This window comes from Brachyhypopomus gauderio, unplaced genomic scaffold (assembly GCF_052324685.1).
Source record: "Brachyhypopomus gauderio isolate BG-103 unplaced genomic scaffold, BGAUD_0.2 sc43, whole genome shotgun sequence".
Classification (NCBI taxonomy): Eukaryota; Metazoa; Chordata; class Actinopteri; order Gymnotiformes; family Hypopomidae; genus Brachyhypopomus; species Brachyhypopomus gauderio.
The window spans coordinates 3,212,185-3,222,184 of record NW_027506869.1 but is presented as its reverse complement, the minus strand read 5'-3'; the positions used below and the strand labels follow the sequence as shown (position 1 = coordinate 3,222,184).

Genomic DNA, 10,000 nt, shown 5'->3' with positions numbered 1-10,000 from the left:
GAAGAATAGTGAACACCAAAGTAGGGACTTTGGAGAGAGGATTGTGGAGGAAACTTCTGGAAGCTAAGGGCGCCTCATTGTGTGTGTGTGTGTGTGTGTATGTGTGTGTGTGTGTGTGTGTGTGTGTGTGTGTGGGTGTGTGTGTGCGCGGACCCTCCAGTGATTGCTGTTCTTCAGACACACACACACACACACACACACACACACACACACACACACACACACACACACACACACACACACACACATGTGCTCTGCATGTCAATGCTGCACCTCACACTCTCCGTCATGTGTGTGTGTGTCACTCACCGGTCACTGCACAGAACGCTGACACATCACTTCACACGACCCGTTAGAGGCGCCACCATCTTTAATTAGTGGCAGAGGATCAAAAAATATGTGTGACTCTTAATGGAGGCCAAATGCTTTAGATCAGTGGCTATCCAAATATTTACTGCTTGCTGCAGGCAAAGCCCGCTGGCCTGTCAAGGACGCCGTGGTTTTGTGAAATCACGGTTCAGAATGCTTCTTAAATATTCAGGGGGCGGGGCCAGATGGGAGGAGTGGCCTCAGAGCTGAGGGAATTACACTTTTTTTGCAGTCACTGAGACCCAAAAACTGGTACTTATAGCCCAATTTGGGTAACCACTAACCCATGTAGCCTATCTACTAACCTGCTGCACTAAACCTTAAGCACATTCTCTGCCTTACACTCATTTAGAAATTCTAAAACACACTTTTTGCAAAACATTAAACACAGTTCCCTACATTAGACACAACATTCAAAAATGAAAACCACGTGTTCCCTTTGGAAAACACAGCCATGCAAGCACCATGCTCACCTACCAAACACCCAAACCCAGACAAACCCAAACCCCAAACAAACCAGACAAAAACACTGCTAGCTCTTTTTTGTTTTGCAGATCTTTAATAATCACAGCTTGAGTAATTGTATTTCTTGAATTGCATAACATTGGAGTCCAATACTGCCCAGAGACGATGAGGAAGAGGACGGGAATGAGGAAGAGGATGAGCAACCATAACAGATTAGATCAGAGCCACTCTGGTTGACCATGTGGTCAACCATGCGATGAGTTTTCTGGAGGCAAAGGTCCAACCTTATCTGACCTGCTACAGTGTAGCACCATCTGGATATATCAAAACGAGAATAGATAAGTAGACCTATCCTCTATACATACTACATCATGTTTTTGCACTGCTAGACTACCCCTTGCTGGGTGCTACCCACCCCAGAACATTAAGAGACCATCATATGAATATGCACAAGTATGCTTTGCAATTCTCTCACTGATACTTTATTCCAGTGCCCTGTTCCACGCAATATTGACAACATCACAATGTGTGCAGTCATATGCCAGAACTGTGGTGTTCATCATCACGTCACTCTGGGCCCCTACAACACTGTCCACATCACCAACACCGAGCACAAGATACTCATTCTCCATCACTAGTGGGATGGAATGGATCTGTTCAGGTTTGTTGTTGTCTGGGACAATGTAAGTTTCCACCGGGCTGCTCAAGTATAAAACTGGCTGAAGGAACACAGATGATTAGTTGTGCTTTACCTCCACCATACTCTCCACTCCTCAGTCCTAGAGCAGAACATGCCAGGGCTACACCACTCCAGAAGATCCATCCCACACCGTCTGGCCAGAGAGGGCATCGGCTGTGATGTCAACGAGATCTTATAGCAAGACCCACATACCAGACAATATGGACCCTTATTTTGTATGTTGAAGTTACAAGCCTTTTCTTTTGGCTTTTGTTATCTGTGCATTGCAGTGTATACATCATGTTTAGTACTATTCATGCAAAAAAAGAAAAATTAACATTCTCCTTGTAACTGTGTTTTTACTTTATGGTGAATATGTAGTGAGTTTGGATTAAAAACATGTATATTTGTGAGTATACATGCGTATTTGAGTACTATGAGGAACCTTTACAGCACACTAGACATTGAACACTCAAACACATGGTAGTGTTTTCCGTTTGTCACATCAGTGTGTAGATGTCATATGGGAAAGACGTTTGATATTTGTGTGTAGAGTTTGAATGCAAAAATACAATTTTCGCAAGAGTTGAAAGTGTTCTGGGTGAAGTGCTTGTTCTGGATAAAGCATTTGTTCTTGAGTGTTTGTTCTGGGTGAAGTGTTTGTCCTGGGTAAAGTGTTCTGGGTGAAGTGTTTGTCCTGGGTGTTTGTTCTGGATGAAGTGTTTATTCTGGGTGAAGTGTTTGTTCCTGAGTGTTTGTTTTGGGTGAAGTGTTTGTCCTGGGTGAAGTGTTTGTTTCTGGGTAAAGTGTTTATTCTGGGTGAAGTGTTTGTTCCTGAGTGTTTGTTTTGGGTGAAGTGTTTGTTCCTGGGTGAAGTGTTTGTTCTGGTTGAAATGCTTGTTCTTGTGTTCTTGCGGGTTGTTTTATATGTTGTGTGTGTAGTTTTAGCTGCTGTGTTAAGTTTTGACAAAAGGAGACATACTGTAGTTTCAGAAACTGGGTCTTGGCGATTATAAAAGCTATAATGGCTGGGAAGGGCTGTGTGTAAAAATGCATGTGCATTGTTTAGATTTATGTCTTTATGAATGCACTGGCAACATAATCCTGAAGGAACGTTTCTGTTTGATGAGGCTTTCGAAGTGATTTGGTGGTATCACACTCGTAACTGTTCCAGAATTACAATACTCTTATGTCCTCATATTCCACTCAGTTCTTTTATCTCAAAACTTTGAATGTTTTTGTTTGTTTAATTTAATTAAACCTTTTAGCACTTTTTGAAATATTTTTTTTGTTCTGTGTAAGTTTTTATTCATTTGAATCTCTTTGAACTGACACTGCAAGACAAGTGAGATATACATGTTTGTCACAAGCTCTCTCTCTCTCTCTCTCTCTCTCTCACACACACACACACACACACACATGCACACACACATACACACACACACACGCACACACACACACACACACACACACACACACACACACACACACACACACACACACACACACACACACACACACACATTCTCTCTCTCTCTCTCTCTCACACACACACACACACTCTCTCTCTCTCTCTCTCTCTCTGGCATGTAAGGTCTTGTTTGTTTGGTCCTGAACCCCGTTTCAGAGGAGGCACTGTTGCCTCTGTTCACACTGCTGGTCTAGTAGTTTCACTCAAAGATCAAGGCTGTTTTCTGGTTAGATTTAACAAAGGCACACAAAGAAATAACACTGCAATTCACTTCTGTTCACTGAACAGCACTGCTGTGGAAAGAGCCCCCCCTCAACACAGATGTTTTTCTTCAGAGATGCATAAATACCTGTAGGCTTAGATTAGAGATCACTAATGTGCCAAAATCTGATGAGTTGTGTATGAGGTCCAAATTTCAGCCAGGTTATGGTTGAGTGATGAATGTGTGTGTTTCTTTGCTGCCGTTAATTCCATGCATTGCCTTGTTTTGACCTCCAATATGTTGTTTTCTATACCCTGAAGGATGTCGCCACGAGGCATTGTGGGAGATATGGTTTCGTCTTCTCGGAAGAGAGACCATGTCACCCAGTATTCCAGGCCCGGTTTCACCTGCGTCTCCGACGGTCTGCTCCAAATCAATTCTGCTAGCATCCCACCAGTACTGCAGTCAGCATCATCATCATCACCATCATCATCATCACCCCCTACCCCATTACCCCATTTTAGCTGTTGCTTTTTTTGATCGATCTAGTGATCCAGTTCCTGTGTCAGCGCCTACGTAGTGTAACTCCATCTCTCCTTGGTCATGTGTGTGTAGAGTTGTGGAGTGTGTGTGTGTAGAGTTGTGGAGTATGTGTGTTGTGCTGTAGAGTGTGTGTGTGTAATGTTGTAGAGTGTATGATGTTGTAGAGAGTGTGTGTGTGTGTGTGTGTGTGTGTGTGTGTGTGTAATGTTGTAGAGTGTGTGTGTAAAGTTGTAAAGTGTGTAAAATGTAGAGTGTGTGTGTGTAATGTTGTAGAGTGTGTGATGTTGTAGAGTGTGTGTGTAAAGTTGTAGAGTGTGTGTGTAATGTTGTAGAGTGTGTGATGTAGAGTGTGTGTGTAAAGTTGTAGAGTGTTTGTAATGTAGAGTGTGTGATGTAGAGTGTTTGTGTAAAGTTGTAGAGTGTGTGTAATGTAGAGTGTGTGTGTGATGTTGTAGAGTGTGTGTGTAATGTTGTATAGTGTGTGTAATGTAGAGTGTGTGTGTGTAATTTAGAGTGTGTGTAGTGTTGTAGAGTGTGTATGTGTAATGTAGAGTGTGTGTGAGGACATGTCAGTATGAGTCTAGCGGGCCTGGTCTGATGTAATTAACGGACCTCCTGTGCTTCTTGAGCCTCTCAGAAATCCAGCAAGTCGGGTTTGCAGTTCCATTGTTCAAAGGCCTTGCAGTCTCTGTGGCCTTCATTAGCTTGTGAGAACAAACACACACACACACGTCTCCTCCGTCTTCTTCTCTCAACCATTCCTTTTTCTGGTCTCCACTGTCCCCCTGCCTTTACAGAGCAGACACCTCCATCTCCTGACTGTCATTCCTTCCTCCTCTCTTTCCCCACCTCTTTATTCTCTCATTCCTCCACAAGCCCGTGAAGTTCCGTGTGGATTCTCCGTAGCGCGAGGCTTCCAATTAGAGATAAATGGATGTTTAAAAGGTTAACGGCCGCTGATACAAGCCGGTGGAGCTCCGTCTCCGACGTTGATAAAAGGCCAAAAAGTTTCAGCTAATATTCTTGCACTGGTAATTTTGCAAAGAACATCCATTTTTGTATTGTGCGGAGAGACAAAGTGTGTAATGGTGTCATTCCCCAGCAGGGAACCTGATCCGTATGAAGCAGGACAGCATGGCGAGATGTGTGTGTGTGTGTGTGTGTGTGTGTGTGTGTGTGTGTGTGTGTGTGTTTGTGCGGACAGGAACATGAGTTGGCAGAACCCGACACCCGTTCAATAATCTCGCTATTTCTCACCCTCTCTCTGCTCCTCTCCATCTCATCTCTCCCGCTCTCTTCTCAGCCTCACTCCATCTCTCTCTCTCTTTTTCTCACCATTTCACTCTCCTCCCCTTCATCCCTCTCTCCCACCTGTCCCGTAATTACCCCTTAAGTTCACTTTTGTGTGAGTGACACAGATCCAGGCTGAGCGTTCTACGAGGACACGTTTATTACTTCACACCTGTCACGTCTGTGTTAGTCTACACCTCACACGCTCAGGCACTTGCGGGGTAATGAAAACAGGTTATTGGGTTCCCGCTGTGGGGGGGGGGGGGGGGGGGGGGGGGGGCGTCATACAAGGAAACATTTTAGTTTAACAAAGGCACTGTGGTTTTACAATGCTGCTGGAATTTCTTATGCAACATCTTTGCTCCCAGTCCCTTGATCGACCCAGTTGTCCACCTGTATCTCTCGGTCTTCCAGGGTTGGTTTCCTGGCATGGCTGGCCACAGGAGTATAAAACCGTGTCGGGTCTGCGGGGTTTCATAGTGGAGCGTATTAACTCTCTTTCTCTCTCCTTATTCACACCTTCTCATTGTCTCTGAATCCATATTGTCAGCTTTTGATTAAAACAGTCCCGTGCTGCAGGATTGGAGCATATGACTAACACGACTGTCTCCTGGTGATCAGACAGATGGTGGTGCGGGTGCGGGTGGTGTATCCGAGGGTGGGGTAGGTGGTTGTAAACTGACGTCACTCATCCACGGAGGTGGCGAGGAGACAGGGTTGATGTCGGACGTGTGCTGTGTGGATCTGGGGTCACGCGCGATTCGGCTCACGTCACGTCCTGGTTGAGTGTGAGTGGATGATGTTCTGAGCTAATGATGCTGTGTCTTGGTCGTGGACCACTGTACACACACCGTAAATTGCACACTGCTGCTTCAAGCCATGCTTTGGGTTTCTGTCAGCTTCTCACGTAACAACGTGTACGTCTTGATGAAGGCACAGTGATGTGTTCACCCATGTGAACTGGTTAATTAACAGTGCAGGGGCCTATACTGCAGGGGCCTATACAGTGTGATAATTATGATATCAGGGGCCTACACACTCCCCCTTCCTCCCTACACACTCCCCTTCCTCCCTACACACTCCCCTTCCTCCCTACACACTCCCCCTCCTCCCTACACACTCCCCTTCCTCCCTACACACTCCCCCTCCTCCCTACACACTCCCCTTCCTCCCTACACACTCCCCTTCCTCCCTACACACTCCTCTTCCTCCCTACACACTCCCCCTTCCTCCTTACACACTCCCCTTCCTCCCTACACACTCCTCTTCCTCCCTACACACTCCCCCTTACTCCTTACACACTCCCCTTCCTCCCTACACACTCCCCTTACTCCCTACACACTCCCCCTTCCTCCCTACACACTCCCCTTCCTCCCTACACACTCCCCCTCCTCCCTACACACTCCCCTTCCTCCTTACACACTCCCCTTCCTCCCTACACACTCCCCCTTCCTCCTTACACACTCCCCTTCCTCCCTACACACTCCCCCTTCCTCCTTACACACTCCCCTTCCTCCCTACACACTCCCCTTACTCCCTACACACTCCCCCTTCCTCCCTACACACTCCCCTATCTGCCCTACAAACTCTCCTCCCCCCTGACTCCCTTTGCCCCAGTAATATCTTTCCCATCTTTTCATTCTTTTTTCTTTCTTCATTCCTTTCTTCACCCCCCCCCCCCCCCCCCATCCTGACTCCTCCCCCTCCCCTGTGTATTGTCTGCCACTGTCACACTGGTGAAGTAGGGAGTAAGAGGTGTTGAGACGCGGCCGCTGTTAGCATAACGCCATCCAGAGCCACAAGGGTTGTGTCCCATTTGTGGAGTGTGCGTGGCGGCAGGGAGGGGCCAGGACACGATGTCCACTGGGATCCCTACGAATGTAAAGGGGGCGACTCACAGCAGAATGCCGTGTGAGTAAAGGACCATCTCCTCTCCTCCAGCACGTCTGCCCTGCTCTGTTCTCTCTCCATCTCTCTTCCCGCCCTCTTCCCCCTCTCTCTCTTTCCCCCTCTCTCTCTCTCTCTCTCTCCAGTTCCACTCTCCCTCTCGGGTCATTGTCTCTTTGAAGAGCCACTATCTTTTTCCACATCAGCTCCCTTTACCTCGTCCTCTGACTCTGCTCCTCAGAGACCTCCGCCACTGTCTCACCACCTAACGACTCCTCGCTCCTCCGTGTCGTCCTGCTTGGCTTCTCCCGTCTGCACTGTCAAACGAGCCGTCGTCGGCCGTCAGCCCGAGAGCTGCCTAACCCGGAGATAAGTGTCCGTTCGGGCGTGCGACCGGCGCTGAAGCAGAGGTGCGGTCGTAGAGGCGTGTGGAGTAAATGTCGTTTACGAGGTCTCGCGGAGCTGCGTGAGGGTTCTCCCCACACAACCTCCGCCCCGTTCTAGTGTCTTTGTCCTGCGTTCTGCAGTGCAGCACATTTGGCTTTGAAAAATTTGCCATGAAAGCAGGGACATTAGGCAGGTCTTTTAAAACTTTCTCTCCTCTGTGAGTGTTTGCTCTCTCTCTCTCTCTCTCTCTCTCTCTCTCTCTCTCTGTTAATTTCTCACCTTCTCTATCTGATCAATGGTGAACAGCTGTGTCCCAAATCCACGAGCAAACAGGCCTGAATAAACACAAAGCCCCTCGTTTGTGCGGGTTATCTAATCCCATAATCCTTTGCGCGGGTACGTCCTAACCCCCCCCGCTGCCCCCACCCTGCCAACTACGCTCGTCGCTTGCTCACCCGTGCAGCTGTTCTTCAGGGGGGGGGGCGACCCGGACACGACAGGGGCGCTTTAATCATAGCCAGAGGTCGGCAGAGATTACGGGGGCTTTTCTGCGTGGCGTTTGCTGCACCCTTGAAGACTCCCGAAGAGATCTGGAACGTCGGAGAGATTGTGACATCTTAGGAGGCGTGGAGGAGGTCAGGCATGATAAAGCCCGGGCTGAAGTCTGATTACTGTCAGACCTCTTTGGGTTTCTCTTTGCCACTCTGTAAGGGGTGACCTTTGATTGCACATGAAATCTTACATACCGTGGACAGAGCCAATCACTTAACATCCCTCTGTGCCAAACCTGGTATCACGGACCTCTTAGATATGCTAATGCTCTATACTCATACACCCTCCGTGTTTGTTCACCTCCACAAAGACCTCGACCGAGCCGATAATCCATCGACTCTTTAACGTGATCTTTTTATCCCACCTTTTACGTGATTGTGTGCATCGCCCCCTGCAGGTGCGGTGGACCAAGACGGCGGGCAGCGCCTCGGACAAGTTCCAGGACACGCCCATCTTCAACGAGACCCTGAGGATCTCCAACATCCAGAGGGTCCAGGGTGGACGTTACTACTGCAAGGCGGAGAACGGGGTCGGGGTGCCTGCCATCAAGTCCATCCGGGTAGATGTGCAGTGTGAGTGTCCAGGCCCACGATCCCTCTTTCCAGGAGAGAGAGAGAGAGAGAGAGAGAGAGAGAGAGAGAGAGAGAGAGAGAGAGAGAGAGAGAGAGAGAGAGAGAGAGAGAGAGAGAGAGTGAAAGAGAGAAAGGTTGTAAGATTGAATGGGCTGTTCAGGAGATGGTTCACCCTCGAACAATGCAGGGATGCAGGGTGGTAAGAGGGCGGGGCTTGCAGGTCTCTACCTGAGGAAGAGGGCGGGGCTTGAAGGGCATAGGATGCAGAGACAAATGTGTCGTTGTGTAAAGACGCAGCGTTGGTGGGTGAGACATACACCTGAACAGAGTGAATGGTAGGGTCCAGCGTGAGTGTGCACATGTAGGCAGGGTGCCCCTGTGTGTGTGTGTGTGTGTGTGTGTGTGTGTATGTGTGTGTGTGTGTGTGTGTGTGAAGGGGGGCACTCTGCCATTCTGCCCATCACCTCTGACCTACTGTCCCACTGAGCCAGGGGTCAGGTCAGAGGTCACAGCCACTTCCTTCTCAACCATCCAGTTGAACCAACCAACAGCCTACAACACAGCTCTTCACACTTTACACACACAAACTACACGCACAAACTGCACCTCAAAGTTCAGCTCCTCTTTAAATCCTTCAAACCCTTCTTCTTCTCACACATACAGTATACATCATCTCCTTTCCAGACCTCACGAGCATCTGGAGGTGAACGTTGCTGCATCCCCGAACCTTCAGCACTGTCGTTTAGCCTTTGATTAAAAAACTCCATTTCCAAACCCAATAAATCGATCAGTCAGTCACTGTCCTCCGCGGGGGAAACGTTTTCCTCTCTCCGTTGTTGAGGCGGTTAACAGGAACACACAGTCTGTCTGGATCTCCCACCTGCGTTCCTCCCTGTGGGTCTTCAGCGGGAGCCGGGCCAGTTGGCTGGCACTAAGGCCCCCCCCCCCCCCCCCCCCCCCCCCCCCCGTCCTGTGGGGCGAGCCCCCACTGCTCTGTGGGACTCCCTGGGGGCGGTGGGTAATTGTGGTGAGGATAAACAGGGCCCGGCTGACAGCGGCCCTGAGAGTAAACACTCCTGACGGGTGACGCTTGTTCAATTTTCCCCTCACCGGTTCCACTCGCCTCCCCGGGTGACTCTGACTCTGGCCCCACCGTACCGACAATTAGAGTCAGCCAGGGCAAAGCAATGAGGTGCAGAGTGGACCCTCCTGCACACACACACACACACACACACACACACACACACACACACACTTTCTCGTTCCACAAAGCCCTATTACAGGGAGCAGAGGGAATGATAGAGAGAGAGAGATGGAGAGAGATGGAGAGAGAGAGAAAGAAAGACAGCGACAGAGAGGGAAAGAAAGAGAGAGGGAGAGAGAAAGAGAGAGAGAGAGTGGGAAAGAGAGAAAGAGTGAGGGAGAGAAGACAGTGAAAAGTCAGAAGGAGACACAGGGTGTGAAAGAGGATGAGAGTCAATGAACATGAGAGAGAGAAAGACTGAGGAAGAGGGGAGACGAAGAACAGAAGAGAGGAAGAGAGAAAAAGAGGTGGAGAGAAAGTTGGACTTCTCTTCTGAGCC

At 48.8% G+C, this 10,000-nt stretch overlaps 1 protein-coding gene across 3 annotated transcripts in view; it reads left to right on the top strand.

The window, feature by feature from the left end:
• The window catches only part of mdga1 (MAM domain containing glycosylphosphatidylinositol anchor 1), a 184,558-nt gene that overhangs the window by 52,969 nt on the left and 121,589 nt on the right, over positions 1 to 10,000 (top strand). For all 3 annotated transcript variants that reach the window (XM_076985745.1, XM_076985743.1, XM_076985744.1), the window contains one exon: positions 8,243 to 8,417. In XM_076985745.1, the coding sequence (XP_076841860.1) occupies positions 8,243 to 8,417 (175 nt within the window). The remainder of the gene's footprint in view (positions 1 to 8,242; positions 8,418 to 10,000) is intronic.